The sequence below is a fragment of the Canis lupus genome, chromosome 38, assembly GCF_048164855.1.
Source record: "Canis lupus baileyi chromosome 38, mCanLup2.hap1, whole genome shotgun sequence".
Taxonomy (NCBI): Eukaryota; Metazoa; Chordata; class Mammalia; order Carnivora; family Canidae; genus Canis; species Canis lupus.
This window is the reverse complement of record NC_132875.1, coordinates 6,996,548-7,018,545: the sequence shown is the minus strand read 5'-3', so window position 1 is coordinate 7,018,545 and position 21,998 is coordinate 6,996,548. Positions and strand designations below refer to the sequence as shown.

Genomic DNA, 21,998 nt, shown 5'->3' with positions numbered 1-21,998 from the left:
TGGGCGCCCCCGCCCCTCCGCGGCGCGCACTGCCGCCTCGGTAGCTGTCATGGCGGCCCGGGCCACGTGACCGCGGCTCGGCGCAGGCCGCTCGGGCTCGGCCTCCCTCCCCTTCTCGTCCGCCGACTCGGATCCTGCCTTTCTTCCCTCCGGAAGACGGCCGCACCGACTCCCGAGAAACCCGGTAAGTCTGTCATGAGAATGGGCGTTTCCCAGGAACACCCCCGCCCCCCGGCGTTATCCCCGGAGCCCCGAGCGGCAGGGCCCGCCCCCCCTGTGCAGTCTCCATAGACTCCCGGAGAGTGGTCCAAAAAAAAAAGTCTGCTTTTAATGCCTTGAAAGAAAATGCATGTCGGCGCCGCGAATCGACCGTATGAACAGTGAGGTTCGCCGAATCCCCGTGCCCGCGTCTCCGCTGGCAGCGGGGATACTAAAGCTAAGTGGGGGGGGGGGCTGGGTCCGCCGTCGGCTGCCCGCCTCTCCCGGGCGGAACCTATCGGCTTTCCACGAAAATGCCTGGTGGGAGCAGAGGCGCCGAGGCTTGGCGCCTGCGCAGTATCGCCGCGCGCCGCCCCCGGGGGTCGGGGCTCGGCCGGAAGAGGCGGGGGATAAACCGGAAGTGGGCGCTCGGAGCTCGGGGGTGGCGCTCAGGTAGGTTCCTGGGGGGCCAGGGCCTCGCCAGCGGGGGTCCCGTTCAGCCCGTCGGTCATCGGAGGCCGGGGAGGTGGCCCCGCGGGCACCCTTGCCCCTGCGGGAGGCTGTGTCGCTGTCGTCCCCACCCTGCGAAATTCCTGGAAACGGGAATGGCAGGTCTCGGAAGGGGCAAGGTGGGGTCCGGGCGGAGAGTACGGCTCTTAAGCCCTCTTGGTTCCTGGAGTAAACATCCCCACGGCCGCGTCCAGGAAGTGGAAATCCGCCTGGAAAGGGTGTTTGTAGGGAGTTTGCGGTCACGAAATCAAGTCTGGTGTGCCATTCTCCCCGGAAGGCTTGGTTGATGTGCACGTACAAAGAGCTGTATTGATTTAACTTCTAAAGCTGGTTTACACGGATGTTTAGAAGATTATAAATATTCCTTCTTTTTTTTTTTTTGAGATTTTATTTATTTATTCATGAGAGACACAGGCAGAGGGAGCAGCAGGCTCCACGCAGGGAGCCCGACGTGGGACTCGATCCCGGGTCTCCAGGGTCACGCCCTGGGCCGAAGGCGGCGCTGACCCGCGGAGCCGCCCGGGCTGCCCTGAAGATCGTAAATATTCTTAAAAGAACTCGTTAAATGTCTTGAGCCATAAGTGAACTCGCTCAGTTTTTCGTTGAGTATACAATGCATCGGCCCTCTGGTGCTCTCCCACATAAATATTCTCAGGGAGGTGCTCGAGGAGGTATTTCGTACACCGCGCAGCCTACGGTTGTGTGCCCCCTCCTCCTCCCCCCCCCCCCCCCCCAAGAAAAGTGCATCAACAACATTGTATGATGCCTTTAAGTAAATTAAACCTTATCAGGATTTCTTGTCTCTGACTTCCCGGAATCTACTGGCCACATTTACATGTTCTGCTAGACCTTCCTGTGTTTGCATTATCTACCCAAGGACTTGGAGGCAAGTGACACGCTTTTTTTTTTTTTTTTTCCTCCATAAAAGGAGTGGAACTTTTTTTTTTTTTTAAAGATTTTATTTATTTATTCATGAGAGGCACACAGAGAGAGGCAGAGGCACAGGCACAGGCAGAGGGAGAAGCAGGCTCCATGCTGGGAGCCTGACGTGGGACTGATCCCAGGTCTCCAGGACCACACCCAGGACCCAGGGCCCAAGGCAGGTGCTAAGCTGCTGAGCCCCCCCACCCCCGGCTGCCCAAAGGAGTGGAATTTATTTATTTATTTACTTGAGAGAGTGTTTACAGGGGGAGGGGCTCAGGGATGGAGAGAGAGAGAGTCCTGAGCAGGCTCAAGGCTCAGTGTGGAGCCCATCTGGTGCCCATCTCGTGACTGGATCTCACCACCCCGAGATGATGATCTGAGCTGAAACCAAAAGTCGGACACTTAACCACCAGGAGCCCTTAGGACTATTCTTTTTAAGTTGGCATTTCACTTAGGTAGTTTTTCGAGTATTTTGGGTTTTATAGAAGTTATTGATCAAGTATCGTGTTTTTTTATTCATGGAAGTTCCGATTTCTATTAGCTATTCTGCGGGAAGTATATTTATTGTAGAAACACGGGCTGTAACCAGTGAATTGGCATCAGCAATCCTGTGTTGGAAATAATAGTTAATTTAACACCTATTTCAGGGATCCCTGGGTGGCACAGCGGTTTGGCGCCTGCCTTTGGCCCAGGGCGCGATCCTGGAGACCCAGGATTGAATCCCACGTCGGGCTCCCGGTGCATGGAGCCTGCTTCTCCCTGTGCCTGTGTCTCTGCCTCTTTCTCTCTCTCTCTCTGTGTGTGTGACTATCATAAATGAATTAAAAAAATAAATAAAACCTATTTCAGGTAACCTTAGCAGTCTATATAAGGATTATCTGTACCTGTGTATGTCATGTATGCATATATATGCTTTTATTGTATGTGTATATGTTTGGTAAACTTCTAATTTTTTTTATGCATATCCTTTTACATTTATAGGAGACAGCTGGAGAAAATGACACATTGGTTTCATAGGAACCCATTAAAAGCCACAGCTCCCGTTGCTTTTAACTACTATGGTGTAGCTGCTGGTCCTGCCGCTTCAAAAATTTGCAGGTTAGTTTTAGTCAATCTCAGATACTGATGGAGCCACTTTTGGATACAAGGTACTTTGTTAGGTGTCATGGGCAATATAGAAGTATGTAATACATTACCCTACCCTTAGATTCCTTATAAACTTACAAATGACTTGTGAAGAGTGAAATCCTAGATTATTTAAACTTTGGCAGTCGTCTAGGCTGCAGTCCTTAATTTTAGATTGGTGAGTCCCAGAGAGGCTATAACAATCTTAATAAAAGAGTTAAGCTATATATTACAACTGTACAAGAGACTTCACACACCGCTGTATATGTATGGATAGTTGATTAGCCAGATAGTAACTTCATGGAGTTCTGAGCAGGGAGAGATCCCAATAACCTGAAATAGGCTTTACAGTGTTCATATAGGAGAAAGGACTTGAGGTGGAGTTTAAATAAATTGTGTGGCTCAGTTCAGGAGTTGGCAAACTGTCATCAAGGTTTGGCCGACTGCCTATTTTTGTAAATAAAGTTTTATTGGAGCACAGCTACGTTACCTCACTACATTTATTTATATATTGTGTGTGGCTGCCTTTGGCTGCTTTCCTCTCCTATAGCAGAGTGGGGTAGTTTCAGGAGAGACTTTATGAACCACAAAACCTAAAATATTTACTTTCAGGCTCTTTACAGAAAAGGTTTGCTGATACTTGATTTAGGCTGTTAAGAATGGACAGGAGAAAATCATTTCTGTCAGGAAAAACTTTTATTCTAGGGGTAGTGAGTAGAGCAGCTTGAAACATATTATGCAGGAGATATTTCACAGAGGAGTCAACTGGTCAGAGTGTCTAATTTGCTGTGGGAAGTGGAAAAGGATTCAGCCTATATGAAATACAGAACCATGATGGGACCAGTATGGTAAATTGAGAATGTTGCTGCTTTTTGTGGAAAGAAGTAATTAGAACAAATGATAGGAAAACTGGCTTATTTATTTTGATCAGAGGTTATCAGACTTTTTCTGTGAAGAGCTGAGTAGTAAACATTTTAGGCTTCGTGGGGCTAAATACAGTTGCTGTTGTATATTTTTCTTTGTTCATTTTTACAAAATAAGCTGTGGGCTGTACAAAAACAAGTTATGGGTTGTCATTTGCCAACCCCTGATCTGAGCTAGAGGTTGGTTCCCACTTAATTGTTTTATCTGTAGCACTGGGCAGGTCCCTTAACTTCTTTGGGCCTACTTATCTATAAAATGGACAGCCTGAAATGGGTATTTCTAAGGTACCATTTTTTTCTGATATTCTGTAATTTTAAGGTAGATATAACTTTACACAGTTGGGTTGCAGATGATTTGAGTGCCTACCCAGAAATAGCTAGTAAACTCTGAATCTAGAATAGGCCTTAAGAATTCAACTTTTTTTCCCCCCTAGTCCAGGAATTACTCTTGCCTAGCTTCTAGTTAAATAACAATGACAAATTCATGAGGTAGCCCTATTTCTGGTCATCTGTGTGCAATTGTTGGTATGTACTTCCTTGGAATAAGCCTTCATGGAACTTGTACCAGCGAGTAAACATTCCATCCAGACCACTTCAGTTTCTTTCTTCTAAACATACTGCTACATTATAGCCCGTGTAAATCTTAAAATATTTGAAATGTTACTATTTCATTCAAAAAAGAACTTTGAGTATGTGCTTTGTCCCAGGCACCTCCTAAGTTCTGGCTATACAGTCCCCAGTCTCTCCAACTAACAACTTAAGTGTAGTCTTTCCTTAGTCATTTACACGCAAGTGTCTTCTCTTCAGTCATTGTCCTTGCAGTATGATTTCTGAACCCTTGTTAAACAAGTTGCCTTCTGAAATTGTATGTGGAACTGGAAGCCAACCAAGTTAGTGCTGATGATGGTGATCTCAGATTGGATGTAAAATTGAGACCTCAAAAGAGAAGAGGGGAAAGCCAAAGACTAAACATTTTTGAAGGTAGGAATAGAAAGGGGACACAGAAAACATGTGAAAGGAACTTTTAGAGGTAAGAAGAGAGCCTGGAAAATTTAGTGTTAGTGGAATAAAGAGAGAAGAGACTAATTTTAAGAAGGAATTGGTGGATCTGCAACATTTATTGTTTACTTTCGTAAAGGGAAAATGGGGATAAGAGAGCACCTTTAAAATGACTAGTGGCCGTGTGTTCTCACACACTCTTGATGTGTATGTTGGATTATAGAATGCAATTCAAGAATAGAGTTTTCTACTTAATAAAGTATATTGATATGTCAAGTTTTGAGATTTTTAAGGAGATGCTAAAACTGCATAAACATGTTAAATTTCCATTTTTCAAGAAACTTTCATTCTGAACTGGTCTGTTTAATTTACTTGTTCTTGATTCTCTTCTCCCATCTTAAATGTTTGTGTTTGGTTTTTTAAAAATTATAACTTGCTGTGTATTTTTATTACATAATTATATACATGATTTGCCCCTTATATTAGACTTAGTTTATTTTAGTACAGTTTTTAAAACAATGTTATTAGAAATTTCACTTACCTTCAGTTGTCTATCCTATTTAAATTCACTCCCATGTACTCTCAGTAATAATACCTTAGAGGAAGTGTGTGCATGTGTATTATTTTAAAGCTTTTACAATAGAAACTTCTAAGCCACTTTTACATCATAATGCAGTTTACTTAACTTTACTACCTCTTTCTGCCTAATATAAGTGACTTGAGATCATCCAGAGCACGACTGCTCGAACTCTTCACTGATTTGAGCTGTAATCCAGAAATGATGAAGAATGCAGCAGATTCCTATTTTTCACTTTTACAAGGTTAGTTATTTATGGGAACTTCAGAGTTTTAAAAAAAAACAACTCTGTAGAAATTCACATTTAATTCTTAGATTTTACAAATTTGAATAGTTTAGTCTTCTAGGCTGTATTCTTTGGTATACTTGAGTTTCAGAGACATGAGAATGTCAGGGTGGTATTGGTCCTTCTAACTTTTTGAAAATTAAATGTGTACATATTTCACATTACGTTACCTTAGAAAGGGAGGGAGGGTCTAGGTAGTTTTCTTTATGTGTCTGGAAAAGTCATTATCTGAAAAAATTTCTAAACAGAATACTTGGTATATTTCTTCTAAAACTGAAATGCCGTACCTTTTTATAGGTTTCATAAATTCATTGGATGAATCTACCCAAGAGAGCAAGTTACGATATATTCAAAATTTCAAGTGGACTGATACATTACAAGGACAGGTTCCAAGGTAGGCAAGCTAACAGTAGTAGACGAAAGCCGTTTGTAACTGTTTAGCCAGTGGTTAACCCGTAGCCTCTGTATTTGAAGAAATAGAACATATATCTGATTAGCATTTTACCTTATCAGGAAATTGGTTAAAAATATTTGACCTAAACTACTAATACATTCTATTAAGTAAAAATACAATTTATTTCTTCTGGGCCAAATCTGTTTTTGGGATAATCAATATAAATGTCAACCAGACTTGATCAGTCTTGGCTTTATTAATAACACACAAAGAAAGGTTTGAGAATTTGGAACCCAAATCTATCTTTTAGTCCTTGCCTGCCTTCCAGGAGAACAGAATTTTGCTTTTCATCTAGTTTTCTTTTCTGATGGATAGTTCAGATGTCTTTGGTCAGTCTCTTTTGTCCCTGGTTCTACCCCAGCTCCATACTCTTTGGAGTCATAGTTCTGTTTTCTCCTGAATTTCTCTTCACTGTTTCGCTGTTTTCAAAAAATTTCCTCTCAAAACTTTCTCATCACTCACTTGAAACTAATCATAAGAGGTTTAGTTATAACAGAAAACATTGTAGTCATGCTAAATTTATATTGAGCTTTTTTTTTTTTTTTTTAAACACCATTGTGTTATTTAAATGACCATGTATCTTGATCCCAATTTGCTGTAGAAAATTGTATAAAGTCAGAAGGGAAGGAAGTGAAGATTGCCAAGAGACCCAGGGCAGGCATTGCAGTGGAAGGAGTCCAGTGGACTTTGAATCCCTACGTATTCAGGTGCAATCTCAGGTCTCCTACTATGTGAACACCTGCTTCTTCAACTCAGTTGGGGTTACAGATACAGGACTTTTGTGAGGAGCAAAACAGGCAAATTTATGTTAAGTGACTCAAATAATGCCAGGTATATAATAGGTTTTAGTAAATTGTTAGTTTCCTTCCTTGTTGGGGACTGTGGATTCTTTCCAGATTTTATTCTGGGATGCTAAGGTTTTTTGAGTCCTCACTTAGGTTTTTCTTTTTGTGACCCCTTTGTACTTTATCTAAAATTGAGGAACGTTTTTCTTAAGAATGTTTTTTAGAGTCAAACCTCTGTCATTATTACATCACAAAATTTTGGCAGATTCTAAAGTGTTTGCATTACATGCATTCCATCCTTTTGCACACCATCCCAAATTTTGATTACTTGTGACACAGCATTTTGCAACACAGTTTTATGAGACAGTGAAGAATTAGGTGATGAAGGCCTTCAGGAGTCATATCCAATATTCTCTATATCTGAGATTTTTAAGCTACTTTATCTTTGATTGCTACTTACTCAGTAGAAAATGTGTTGTGAATATATCTATTCTGAAAAATGTTTTTTCAACTGTATTCTGATTACTAAGATGTGTACAATAGAAATGGAGTGTTTGGGAGCAAGGCAAACTGAAATAAATGAAACCTAAAGAGAGAGAGTTATTCTTAAGACTTAACATGATAGTTTTGGTAATTTATATGATTTAAAGGCAAATTTAGGGATGCCTGGGTGGCTCAGTGGTTGAGCATCTGCTTTTGGCTCAGGGCATGATCCCAGAGTCCTGGGTTCAAGTCCCACATCAGGATCCTGCTTCTCCCTCTGCCTATGTCTCTACCTCTTTCTGTGTATCTTATCTGAATAAATAAATAAATAAATAAATAAATAAATCTTTAAAGTAAAAGTAAACAGTAGTTTAAAAGAAGAAAGTAGGGATCCCTGGGTGGCGCAGCGGTTTGGCGCCTGCCTTTGGCCCGGGGCGCGATTCTGGAGACCCAGGATCGAATCCCACATCGGGCTCCCGGTGCATGGAGCCTGCTTCTCCCTCTGCCTATGTCTCTGCCTCTCTCTCTCTCTCTCTCTGTGACTATCGTAAATAAAAAAATAAATAAATAAATAAAAATAAAAAAGAAGAAAGTAGTTAAAGTAAGCTTATAAATTATGATGTGCCTGACATCGCCAGATGTAATTCATTTGAAAGTTCTGAATGCTAAAAAGGAGCTTTTAAACTATGCATAAAATTTTTTTCAGTGGGGTAGAACTGCTTTGAGGAGTTTGTTCAGGGGGACACCTGGGTGGCTCAGTGGTTGAGCGTCTGCCTTCGGCTCAGGGTGTGATCCCAGGGTCCTGGGATTGAGTCCCACATCAGGCTCTCCATAGGGAGCCTGCTTCTCCCTCTGTCTGTGTGTCTGCCTCCCTCTCTCTCTCTCTCTCTCTCTTTCTCTGTGTCCGTCATGAATAAATAAATAAAATCTAAAAAAAAAAAAACATGATTATTTTCTTCATTTTTAGAATTAGCATATAGCTCTTTTATAATTCTGAGTGGATATACAGTGGTCTTCATATAGCAATGTCATAGTAATTGACATAACTGACAAGTTAATGACACCTGTGTTTATAATTCTAGTGCCCAGCAGGATGCTGTTTTTGAATTAATTTCCATGGGATTTAATGTAGCTTTATGGTATACCAAATATGCTTCAAGACTGGCTGGAAAAGAAAAGTAAGTCTAAAGGGGAGGGCTATATACATATGTGTTATTTTTCAAATGCATAGAGATTCATTATTAAAAAGTCTAGACTTGATAAAAAAGTATGTCATAATGTTGGTGTTTTAAGTATCAATTATGGAGCCCAGTGTTAAAAGGGAAAAAATACTAATATTGTCATGAGGAAGGTCTATCCAAATAAAACCCCAAACCAAGAAATGGAAAAAATAAAATATTTGACTGCATAAAAGTACCATAAGCAAAATTAAGAAACAAATGACAGATGGTCAAAAAAATTGCATGTATGTGACAAATTGTTTTTATAATGGAAAAGGAAAGAAAAAGACCAAATCAGTTGAAAATAAACGAAGGACATAGACAACTCAAAAAGAAATACGAAGATGTGAATAATGTTTTGAAGGATTAAAGAACTGTGAAATAAAATAAGATGCAATTTTTATAATAGTAAAAGTTGATGTTAACAATATAAACATGGAGACTACCAACTACGGTGCATCTGAACTTGCATATAATACAGCCATTTAAACATAAAGTTGAGGGGGGCTGGCTTAGTCTGTGGAGCATGCAACTCTTGATCTTGGGGTTTTGAGTTCGAGCACCACTGGGGTAGAGATTGGGGGTAGAGATTACTCAAAAATAAAATCTTTAAAAATAAATAAGGGACACCTGGGTGGCTCAGTGGTTGAGCATCCGCCTTTAGCTCAGGGCGTGATCCTGGGGTCCGGGATCGAGTACTGCACTGGGCTCCTTGCAGGGAACCCGCTTCTCCTGCTACCTGTGTCTCTGCCTCTCTGTTTGTGCCTCTCATGAATAAATAAGAAAATCTGGGATCCCTGGGTGGCGCAGCGGTTTGGCGCCTGCCTTTGGCCCAGGGCGCGATCCTGGAGACCCGGGATCGAATCCCATGTCGGGCTCCCGGTGCATGGAGCCTGCTTCTCCCTCTGCCTATGTCTCTGCCTCTCTCTCTCTCTCTCTCTCTCTCTCTCTCTCTCTCTCTCTGACTATCATAAATTAAAAAAAAAAAAAAATCTTTTAAAAATAAAGTTAAAAAAATTGAATTGTCAGGGCACCTAGTGGGCTCAGTCAATAGAGCATACAACTCTTGATCACAGGGTTGTAAGTTTGAACCCCACAGTGGGTTAGAGATTACTTAAAAATAAAATCTTACAAGTAAAATAAAGTTGAATTATATGTACAAATGTAAAGTTATTTTTAAAGTAATTAGATGACTAAAACAAGAGTAGAATAATGAATATTGTGTATGTATCTTTTTTAAGCATATACATGCATTAAGTGTGGAATGTTTTGTGCTTGTTTAATGCACAGAAGATTATCTGGAAAGAACAACAAGAAGCCTTTGTCCAAAACCTATAGACAGGATCTCTCTTTTTTTCATTTGTAGTATCTTCTGTGGATATTTTTCATGTGTGTTTGTTACTTTTTTAAGTGTCAAATTAGATTTTTTTAAAAGGGAGAAAAACCAAATGACTAATTTGGTTTTGTGAAAATATAGTAGTAGTTGGTTTTAGTACAAGAAACAGGATTCATCATCTAACTAATGTAACCACTATCTTTAAGCATAACAGAAGATGAAGCAAAAGAAGTCCATCGAAGCCTAAAAATTGCAGCGGGGATTTTTAAACATTTAAAGGTAAAATAACAATAAAATATATCTGTATTGCTTTAGTTCTTGAATAATTTTTCTTTCTTTGGGGGATGGAGGAAGAAATTAACTTCACTACGTAAAAAGAACCTATTATGTGTTTTGTTAAATACCTTGTTGATGATGGTAGCCAATTAGAATATTAAGTATCTTCATTTTAGGAAATCATCAGTGAATTTTACGATTAGAAAATTCAAGTCATAATTCACTGGTTATTTTTGTGTCTCTTCAGTAAAGATAGAAGAAAACAAAGAGCAAAAATTTACTCTCCTTACCATTTCTCATTGTGGTCTTGTAGCAGTTGCCAGGATCAATCATGATTCTGCAAAACTGAACTTCTGAGTGTATTCTCTGTATCTCAGTAAAAACACTAGAGGGGCAGTAGGTACCCACTGGTTATATTAAATCTGAAGATGTGATAGAGATTAGGAGAAAGACTGATATGTTTAGTGATCAAGACGACCCCCACCTCATCCTAATTAAACCACTATTTATGAAACACCTTCTAGAGGCCAATGGTGGGTTGTCTCATGATAAAATAAGATGCTTTTACAGTGATTAAAAACCTATGATCCTGAGTTACCTGTAGCATTGTAGACCTCTTTCTACTCTACGGTTATTAATATGAGTGAATAATTCTGGTGTCATGCAAAAGAGAACTTTGGTTACTTTTTCAGTTAAACATTTTCTGAGATGAAAATAGAACTTGTGTATCTAAGCTATCTATTTTGACTCGAGTTCTGCAGATGCATATGAGAAGCTTTAAAAATTTTAGTATGTGAGAGCTTTTAATCTATAAGCTTAATAATTGCTCCTTTTTCACAATTTTGGTGTCCTGAGTTTTTCTTCTTTTAGGATTTTTTTTTCTTAAAGACTTTTTAAGATTTCATTATTTTTTATTTTTCTTTTATCCTTTTTTTTTTTTTTTTTAAGATGTATTTATTCTAGAGAGAGAGAAAATGGGAAGGGAGGGGAGAGGAGAGGGAGAGGGAAAGGGAAAGAGAAACCCAAGCGGACTCCATGCTGAGCACAGAGCCCCATGTGGGGGGCTTGGTCTCAGGATCCTGAAATCACAGCCAGCACTAAAACCAAGAATTGTATACTTAACCAACTGGGTTAACCATACTTAACCAACTGGGGTGCTAGCCAGGCACCCCAAGATTTTATTTTTAAGTCCTCTCTGCACCCAACATGGGGCTTGAACTCACAACCCTGAGATCAAGAGTCACATGCTCTACCAACTGACCCAGCCAGGCACCCCCTGAATTTCTGTTAAATCCCCAAATTGTATGTCTCATAACTTCCATTTTGTTCATTTTTAACTACTGGGTTAAAATAAAATGTGGTTTCTTTGTTGTTGTTTTTTTTTTCTCTCAGGAAAGTCAGATCCCAAAGCTTATTACACCTGCAGAAAAGGGGAGGGACTTAGAGGCACGACTTCTAGAAGCTTATGTTGTCCAGTGTCAGGCTGAAGCTCAAGAAGGTATCCTACATATTGTAAGATTTTTTTTTTTTTTTTTTTTTTTTTTGGAGGAATCTGTTGGCATCTATTTTTTTTTTTTTTTTTAAATCAGAATTAGCTGTATTTGAGTCTCACATTTGAGAAATTTGTAGTGAGGAACAAGTCACACCTTCAGCATTCAACTTCATGGATACTTAGCAGGAAAAGAAAAGGCCTTGCAATTTAATGGCTCTTTTAAAAAGGATTTTGAGGTCATGCCATTTCTGACAACATCAGATTAATTCTGTAACTCCTCTTTTCCTCTCTGCCTTACTCGTTGGTTTTCCTCTTGCACTGTTTGGCCTGCTTTTCAATCTTCACCTTTCCATGACCTGGAAATAAATGAAGACTCAAGTAAAACCAGTAAAGAAAGTTTGTAGGCTTTTGGCTTTTCTTTATTTCAGGTCCCAGTGCCCTGGGAGTGTTTGTTTTCCTCTGACATGCTATCTTGTAGTAGTAAGTTTTTGTGATTAACTAGTAATTGGCTAGCGATTTAAAGAAACGGTATCAGAACCAGCAAGCTCAGTGTGTTCTGTTTATGTTTGCATTTTCTGTAACTTACTCTTCATGTTAAAATTCTTAACAAACTATTAAAATTCCAAATAGATTGTTGGGCTGTCTTTTGCTACAATAACTAATTTAGTGTGAATGCAAGTGGACTTAAGTATACATTCAGTTTGTTGTGCTTTGATTATAGTAACAATTGCTCGAGCCATTGAACTGAAACATGCTCCTGGGCTTATTGCTGCCCTGGCATATGAAACTGCCAACTTCTATCAAAAAGCTGGTGAGTTTATAAGTTTGTCGTTATATTTATCATCTTTTTTTTTTTTTTTAAGATTTATTTATTTATTTGAGAAAGATTGAGAGAGGAGAGACCAAGCACAGAGGGAGGGTAAGTGGGAGAAGCAGACTCCCTGCGGAGCAGGGAGCCTAATGCAGGTCTTGATCCCAAGACTCTGGGATCATGACCTGAGCCGAAGGCAGATTTTTAACCAATGAGCTACCCAGGTGGCCCATATTTATAGTCTTTAGATTTGCAGTTTAAACTCCTCGCCTAATAGGGAACAAGCAAAACAAAAAGGTTCTCAGATTGTTTCGTCATTTGCAAAACTGGAATAATATCTGCATTATTTTATTATTTTATTTGAAGGAATGAGAGCTGTTCACAGTTAATATGCTGCATAATTTTTAATGGAAAGGACAGTGCAGTCTTTCTTAAGTTGTATGTAATAACTATACAGGTGTTTTAGCTTTGAATTTTTGTTTTGTTTTAATAATAATCTTATAGATGCTGTCATTAAAGAAACTGAACTCCAGAAAATTAACCTGTAATTTAACTGTTAGAGGCGTGAAGTTGGGACTAGAACTTAGGTCTTCTCATTAGCCTATTATTCTTTTCATTCACTCTTTTGCTTTTTAAGATATTATTTATTCATTCATCAGAGACACACACAGAGAGAGAGGCAGAGACACAGGGAGAGAGAGAAGCAGGCTCCATGCAGGGAGCCTGATATGGGATTCGATCCTGGGACTCCAGGATCACATCCTCAGCTGAAGGCACGTGTTCAACTGCTGAGCCACCTGTAGGGTCCCTCTTTTCATCACTTATTTAGGAAATGTGAATTTGTTTCTACTTATAGGGTGGTTACTGTTTTAGTTTCTAGCTATACAAAGATCAGTAGAACAGATTCACAGTCTGGGAACACATAGCTACATTATTATAGCATAAAATAAGATGTTATTAACAGCTGTGAAATAAAAACCTAAAGGATCTAGGCATTCTAGAGGAGGCTTTCTAGGGGAAAGTAGCGTTTGAGCCTTACTCAAACACAAATAGAAGTTCTAAGTTTGCTAGGAAGCTTTACCATATGGGAAGCGTAGAACATTCTGTAGTATGTACAGAGAAAGGAAAGAATTTAGCACATTCTGGGACCTGTAACAGACGCCTCAGCTGAAACACAGGGCGAGTGATAGAAAATGTTAGGAAAGTATGCATGTATGAGATCCTGAATTGGTTTGTAAGCCTATTTAAGAAGTTTGGCTTTTGTTTGGTAGATAATTGAACCCATTAAAATATATGAAGCAAATCTGACTTGACTGGATTTGAATTTAAGGAAAGTCCCTCTTGGGACACCTGGGTGGCTCAGCGGTTGAGCGCCTGCCTTCAGCTCAGGGCGTGATCCTGGAGACCTGGGATCGAGTCCCACACCAGGCTCCCTGCATGGAGCCTGCTTCTCCCTCTGCCTGTGTCTCTGCCTCTCTCTCTTTCTGTGTCTCTCATGAATAAATAAATAAAATCTTTAAAAAAAAAAAAAAAGAGAAAGAAAGAAAGAAAGAAAGAAAGAAAAAGAAAGAAAGAAAGAAAGAAAGAAAAAGAAAGAAAGAAAGAAAGAAAGAAAGAAAGAAAGAAAAGTCCCTCTAATTGCAGAATGAGAAGTGGGTTCCTAGTGAAGGACTAGTAGACTGACTCCACTTAGCATTTAGGAAGAAGTGATTATAGTCTATGGAGGAAGTGGTGGAAGTATTGACAAAGACTGTGAAGTGAGAAGCGGGAGAAAAACAGATGAGAGAGAAGTTGGCAGGATGTGAACGTATGTCTTAGGCAAGGTTCAGTGTTGCCATGATGGGGCCGGTAAGGAGAGTGTCTGTGTTTCTGACTTGAGTGACTACGCTGTGCATTGCTATATTATATAATGTTAAAAAACAGATAGTAAAATGTATGTATTTTATGTTTATCTTGAAGTTCTATTTTTATCATTATTTTAAACATGTTACATTAACCGTCAAAAGACGGGCCGTGGTGTTTAGGCAGTCTTATTATGTAGTTAAATATAGTTAAGGGAAAATCACTTAAATCAGAGCTTTTAGAAATTGTGTAAATGCTTGAGTTTTAGACTTGAGTGGCATTCTGCTTTTAGCATCTGAACACATGATCTAAAAGTCTTCTAGTGAATCAGGGTGAAATTATATTTTGCTTTTTAAAATGTAACTTTAGATCATACTTTATCCAGTTTGGAGCCTGCTTATTCTGCTAAATGGAGAAAATATCTTCACTTGAAAATGTGTTTCTACACAGCTTATGTAAGTATTTATAATCTGAAAAACCATGTAAATTACTATCTTTCCAGGCCCTCGAGTGCTAGGTCTGTCATCTTGTCAGGCTCTTAATTGGCATTTTACAAATAACGGACAGTAATGTCTCAGTAAATGTTCAGGGACAGTGCAGCCATTGTGAGCCCAAGTGGGTGGAAAGAGATGATGTGAACTGTAGAAGGGCGAATAGCAGTGGAATTACTATTTGAGTGAAACCCACTTTTAGGCTGGAACCTTCCACGTACTTAATGAGAAGTCTCTCCTTTCATCTTACACGTTGAAGAAGGTATTTACTGATTCTCATCTTTAGACGTTCCACCCAATATGTCCCCTGGATCTGTGCAGAACCATTACTAAGCACTCTTTGAGAAGTTACCAGTCTCTTACACCCGCCAAACAAACTTACTTGTTTGTTGCTTAGAATATCACGTGAGACATAATCAAACACCTTTTTTGGATCCAGGTAGATATTTTTATTTCTTATACCTTAAAATCTGTTTTCAAGCATACAGTGTTGGACCATGTGCAATCCCTGCATTTGAGACAGATGTTTAAAGAGTGAGCATGTGTCCTACTACAGGCTGATAAGATTTCTTTTGAAAATTGTTTAGTCATTAACCTTAGAATCCTCCCTCCCCGTCCTTCTGCATTAGCACCATGATTTCCTTCCTTTATCTGCTGTGCCCAAATTGTAGAAAGATTTCATTATTCAGAATGCTTTTTGCTCTCAGCCTGTAGTTAGAAAGTTAGTTTGGCTCAGAGTTTAACATAATCCCACCTTTTATAGTTCCAGAAATTGGGGGAAGCTTACAGGTCATGACAAAATAAGAGCAGACATACAGTATGTGCCTCTAGTAAAGAAGTGTAAGGGCTAGCATTGATAACCTACAACAGTGGACAAAGGCGGTAATTCATCTGATGCGTATATAAAACAATGATAGCAGAAAGCATAATTGTGGAGAGAATGAATAAAAATTTGTTTCTTTATCAGGCTTACTGTTATCATGGTCAAACTTTGTTGGCTAGTGATAAATGTGGTGAAGCAATCAGGTCTCTCCAAGAAGCAGAAAAATGTAAGTATTCCTGCCAGAATATTAACTCCCTTTTTAAAAACAAATGTTTTATCATAAAAGGAAATAAGCAGTTAAAAGAGATTCTGGCTGAGTTCATGAAAGAGAATGGGTCCGTGTAAGGGAACTGGAGAGAAACAAAGTTTAAAAACCAAAAAACCTGTAGAAAATACCCCCTTCCCCTTAACTCTATTACTGATACTGTCATACTAAGTAAGGAGCAGAAAAGTTCTTATGATCTCTGATTTAAAGCCTTTTTAGTATAGTCAGTAATTAATTATAATCCAATGATTCTATATCCCTTTCACATGCAGTTTATGCAAAGGCAGAAGCATTGTGCAAAGAATATGGAGAAACCAAAGGACCTGGGCCAACAGTCAAACCTTCAGGACACTTATTCTTTAGGAAACTTGGAAATCTTGTGAAGAATACCCTCGAGAAATGTCAGAGAGAAAATGGATTTATGTGTGTACAGCTCGGTATTATTTTAGTAATGTTAATACAGTATATATACTTATAATGTTTAAATATTTATTATGTCAGTGATGTCACATTTTCTGTTAGTCTCTACCCCCAAAGACTTTATGTCAGATTGCATTTAACTCTAATTTTATCTTTCAATTGGTGATAAAATTCCCTTGTGTTGGACCTGACTTTATTCTACTTCTGATGATATATAAAAGCAGATTTTAAAATTTGAACTTTAGTTACTAACATACAGCTCACTTATAGTGTCTTAATTTTCTCTTTGCTTCACCTCCCTGCTGTTTCTCCACCGTATGTTATGTATGGCTTTGCTCCCTTTGCATATTCATCTCCCTCTGGTTGCAGCTGCCTGTAAATCGGGGAGATGGTTTTCTGTCAGTCTTGCGCAGTCCTATGAAGCAGCTTTCCATTGTTAAGTCAGCATTGTTCAAACTGTAGATCACCACCTGTGTAGGTTGGTAGAATCAATTTTGTCGTCCCCCCCTTTTTAAGATTTTATTTATTCATGAGAGACACAGAGCGAGAGAGAGAGAGAGAGAGGCAGAGACACAGGCAGAGGGAGAAGCAGACTTCATGCAGGGATCCCAACATGGGACTCGATCCCGGGTCCCCAGGATCACAACCTGGGCCAAAGGCGGGGCTAAACCGCTGGGCCACCCGGGCTACCCAATTTTGTCCCCCTTTTATCTTTACATTGTTGCCCATACATTCTGCACTGTCACTTAAACATACCTAGTATAACTTCTATCACTTCTCTCGGAAAGCATTCCTGAACCAACCCTGCCCCCCAGCTTTGGGGTTAATTGCATCACTTTTGTGTTCTTACAGCACGTGACATGTCATAGCTTTGGTTAGGTTGCGTTGTTGTCAACAACTTTTCGTCCACTCACGCAAACTACGTGAGGCAGGAAAATCTTGTCTGTCTTACTCATCATTAAGTTGTCTTTTCTCTTGTACAGGGCCTTGAACATAGTAGATGCTCAAGTAATTGATGAATGAATGAATTGCTGTTTAAATTGCTTTTTGCAGTTACTTTCAAAAAATTCCAACAGAAGCCCCACAGCTGGAACTCAAAGCAAATTATGGTCTCGTAGAGCCAGTACCTTTTGAATTTCCTCCTACAAGTGCACACTGGACACCAGACACACTGGCTGCATTTGATCTCACCAAAAGACCCAAGGATGACAGTGTATGAGATTGGCTTTCTTCCATTTGTTCACTAAAGTTCAAAAAGAATTTAGAATTAACAATTTGATATTTTTCTCTACTTACGTAGAAATATATGTTTGTCTAAACAGTGGTGTAATGTGTGTTGTTGAACTCTCAGAGAGAAGATCTCTAGGCCTTAATTATCTTCTGATTTTCTACATAATTGAGGTTGTTTTCAAACACATTATCTTGCCTTTCTGTAGTTTATCAGAGCTTCCTTTCAGAAGAGTGTGGGAGAAGAGGTCTAAAACAGATGGCTTATCCATGTTTATATTGCTATAGCAATACTTTGTTTTTGAGTTAGCATACCGCAGGGTATTTGAAGATTTGACCTAATTTCAACATTCCATGAAATCATTCAGGAGTAAAAGAAGACTGGTTTATTCACTTTATATCTAAGTATATCTAGGTATATGAAATCAAATAGTAGGTTAAGTGGAAAATGTGAGGCTTGACTGCCAAAAGAGGTGGGGTCTGTGAAAAAAAGGGAATGGAAATTAATTAGCAGCCATAGCTCCTTACTTGGAATTTTTAAATACAATTTCATAATATAATTTTTTAAATATAATTTCTTCCCCATTCTAAAACCATTATTACTTAAAATGACTTTTTTTATACCCCAAATTAATGCTGTAAGAGGTAGCCTGTTAACTATCATGAGGTATTTTCCGCATGCATAGATTGATCACTCAGTTTCTCCCTCCTCAGAGTAAGAGCACCATTAGCTTGATGTTTGCCTACCCATCAAGTGTCTCCTCTTCACTGAAATGTTGCTTTCTGATTATGTCTTGAATTGATAACATAGTTTCTGGAACAACTTCGTTAATCTCAGTGTTGTGTAATTTAATACAGTATCTCTTAAAAGTCTAAGGTGGAAAAGATAGAGTATTTTGTTTTCCAAATTTCTGGGTATGTTTTCCAAATCTTAGTTTATGCCCTTAACACTGTATTTCTCTTTCTCCCTAGACCAAATCCAAACCAGAAGAAACGGTGAAACCTGTGAAAGAGCCAGATATCAAACCTCAGAAGGACACAGGGTGCTCCATCTCCTAAAGTACATTGATAAAATGTGCACTTTGAATTTCTCTACTAGTGGATGAGATAAACCGTGGAAGTTCAGTTCCTATTTCTTGAAGTGTTTTGTCTGAAGCCTGTAGAATGATTTAGTACATTCAGAGGGAATCTGCCTTCAGTTTATTTGTTCTTGATTTTTAATATAGTAGAGATGTCTCATGCTTTGTTTCCAGACTCCTTTTCAATCAGGACAACATGTAAGGATTTTATTGTGCATATTAGGTTGAAGGGCATATTAGGTTGTTGGTTTTTGTCTCCGAACTCTGGGTAGAAATAAGTTTTGGTTAATGTATTACAGGCCAGAATCATGTGGTTTCAGGTATCTTTTTCTGTCTTCACACACAAAAGTTTATCATCTTTTGACACCAGAAGAATGACAGGAGTTGGTTTTTCAGAGTTTTTCCCCCCTCACCATTATGTTGTCTCACAGACTTGTTATGTTCTGAGTCCATTATCTTTTCTGGTGGGAAAATCATTTACAGTTAAGGATCAGAAAATCTTCATACCAAATTCCTTACATATGTAAGAAGCTATAATTTGTTCCAGTATCACTGTTCATAGGTATTTTGAGGCCATTTAGGAACTTACTCCAGGGGTGCCTGGCTGGTTCAGTGGGAGGGAGCATGTGACTCTTGATCGTGGGGTTCTGAGTTCAAGCGCCATGTTGGACATAGAGGTAACGTAGATAAATAAATGAATCTTAAAAAAAAAAAAAATACTCCTCTTCTGGTAGCCCTGCACTTTATTTCAGTCTCAATAAACATATAGTGATTTTTACAGCTACCTTTCCTAATGGGTTTTTTTCATTTAGAAGACAGAACTTTGTGATAGCTCTTAACACAGGATGAAAATGTTTTTGCAGAAGTGAGATACTGCATGATGTGAAGAAGAAACTTTAAACCTAAATGAGATAGGTTGTCCTGAGTTACACTGGTAACTGCATTTTGATAACAGAAGTTATGGTAAAATGCCTTCGTTACCTGACTTCAGTGTGCATTGTTTATATATGGCTTTCTAATAGATATGTATACATGTCCTATCCTAATCGTATTGCTTTAGGCCAAAGGTCATGACAAAATAAGAGCAGACATACAGTATGATCTAAAAACTGTACAATCTGAAATGATTAGTTTAGCATATACATGCATTTGGGAAATAGTGGATGCATAATACTATAACAAAAGTCACACACTTGTAGGTTTATCTTTTGATGATTCTTCTGAGTGTTATCTAATTTTTCTATCATTTCCAATCCTAACAGATTGGTTCACTTAATAGAGATAATAGTAGTATATATTGGGAGCTTACTATGTGCCAGGCCCTCTGCTAAACACATAAGTAGATAAACCAGGGATCCCTGGGTGGCGCAGCGGTTTGGCGCCTGCCTTTGGCCCAGGGCGCAATCCTGGGGACCCGGGATCGAGTCCCACGTCAGGCTCCCAGTGCATGGAGCCTGCTTCTCTCTCTGCCTGTGTCTCTGTCTCTGTCTCTCTCTCTCTCTCTCTCTCTCTCTGTGACTATCATAAATTAAAAAAAAAAAAAAAACCTGTTTAAGTAGATAAACCATTGAATCTACACAGCAGCCCTGTGACAAGTAAAATCTGCATAAAGTGCTGAAATAAACATTTCATGATGAATAAATAGGGGCGCCTGGCTGGCTGAGTTTGGTGAAGCATATGACTCTTGATCTTGGGGTCATGAGTTCAAGTGCCACGTTGTCTATAGAGATTACAAAAAAAAAATACACTTAAAAAATAGATTATGCCTAACTGAATCAATATTGTGTTCAAATAAATGATCACTTAAATCCTAGTTTTCACTCTTGAAAATACATAGAATCAGTGAGGGTTTTTTTAAAATGTATGGAAATGCTAGTTACCCCTTACTGTATAACGTATAATATTTGAAGCTGCGGATTATAAGTGGAATAATAACTGGACAGACAATTAATTTGTTTTGCTGTGTATAGAAAAATTTTAATTAAATTTCACCATATTTTGTGTGCTACTACAAAATCATTGGTTTGCTGTATGCCATTTACTGACAAAACTTTAAACGATACTTGATGCCAGCTTGTTGCTCTTGGCCTATAGGACCTATTTATCTTGGATACTAGCGTTTATTAACCTAGTTCACTAAAGTTTCACATTGACATTTTTGTGACTTATACTACCATATATGGAATGAAACCTTGTCATATGGTCAGTGCTTCTGTAAAATGCAGGAAATACTGGTATTACTTTAAATCAGTAATTGGCAACTTGCCCCTGAGCAAGTAATAGTATGTTGACTCAGCATAAGTGACACTTTGTGACTAGAATCCCCCAGTATTTGTCATATTCTTTAAAATGGTGTTGGAAATTTTGGGAAGTTAACAAATGTAAAGCAGTTGCATGAAGGCTGTAGAGGAATGTAACTTTGTGTTAACTATGCATACATTTCATACTTCGTTTGAACTGGATAATGACAGCTAACATAACTCTGCTAAAAGTGGTGTTTGTATAATGAATTATCTTTTTATTTATGAAAATAAATCTTAATTTTACTTACAGTTTCATCAGGATTTTGTTTTTTGACAAATATTTTTCTATTTATTAAACCAATAACCGTTAATACGACACAAAAGCCCCAATTCTTCACAGTAATGTTTTAAATGACAGACACGTGTATCAGTTGTTTCACACCACATAAGTTCATTAAATGTTCAGCACTCCTCAACCTACTTGGTTTCTATTTATATTTATTGGTACTTATCACTTTTGAATCTTGAAGTGTAGGATTCATTTGGCCTGTATCTACCGTACTTGTAGCATTCTCCAGTGTGACGCAGTGGTGTGTCCTGTGGGAAACGGCCAGAGAGCCCGTCCTCGTGGCTGTGCAGTGCTCTGTACACAACTTTGGACACCTGCGGTGGCATTTTCAGTATTATATAAATGTACTGAGACATAAAACCCCATTCAGCAATCTTACTTTCCAGAGTGAGCTTTAGAAAATACCATAGTCCGCCATTGTCCCAAGTTGTGATTCCAGGGTCCTGGGATTGAGCCCTGGGTCATGGTCCTTTGCACCCTGCTCACAGAGTCTGCTTCTCCCTCCCTCTCTGCCACTCCCCTTGCTGTGCTCTCTCTCAAAATCTTTAAAAAAGAAACTTACAATGTCATTTGGGTTACCATAATTTTGTGTCTAAAGACTTGATATTTGAGTAATTTGCTTAGAATCTACATTTAAATTTAATTTTTTTTTTTTTTTTTTTAAATTTTATTATTAGAGCACAAGAAGGGGGGATTGACTTGAGGCTCCATTCAAGGACTGGGATCATGACCTGATCCAAAGGCAGACACTTAACCAATGGAGCCACCCAGGTGCCCTTCCATTTTTGTTTTTAGAAACGTTTTAGTAGTAAACTAAAGTGACTAAATTAAGGGGAGTCTCCTCTGAATTATAGAACAAA

The 21,998-nt window shown here is 38.9% G+C and overlaps 1 protein-coding gene across 5 annotated transcripts; it reads left to right on the top strand.

Annotated features, from left to right (window-relative positions):
* Positions 1-50: 50 nt before the first annotated feature.
* On the top strand, positions 51-21,104 carry BROX (BRO1 domain and CAAX motif containing). Of its 5 annotated transcripts, XM_072814970.1 has the most exons (14): positions 621-651; positions 2,614-2,730; positions 5,394-5,500; positions 5,840-5,936; positions 6,598-6,703; positions 8,347-8,442; positions 10,027-10,099; positions 11,489-11,594; positions 12,310-12,399; positions 14,611-14,696; positions 15,700-15,781; positions 16,093-16,243; positions 17,294-17,453; positions 18,440-21,104. In XM_072814970.1, exons 4-14 carry the CDS (start codon positions 5,858-5,860, stop codon positions 18,524-18,526), a joined length of 1,116 nt encoding a protein of 371 aa, XP_072671071.1. In that variant the 5' UTR covers positions 621-651; positions 2,614-2,730; positions 5,394-5,500; positions 5,840-5,857; the 3' UTR covers positions 18,527-21,104. The 5 variants fall into 5 exon arrangements, with proteins under 5 accessions (XP_072671068.1, XP_072671067.1, XP_072671071.1 ...); XM_072814967.1 differs by lacking the exons at positions 621-651; positions 6,598-6,703 and adding an exon at positions 51-184; XM_072814966.1 differs by lacking the exon at positions 6,598-6,703 and having other exon boundaries at positions 506-651.
* The last annotated feature ends 894 nt before the right edge of the window (positions 21,105-21,998 follow it).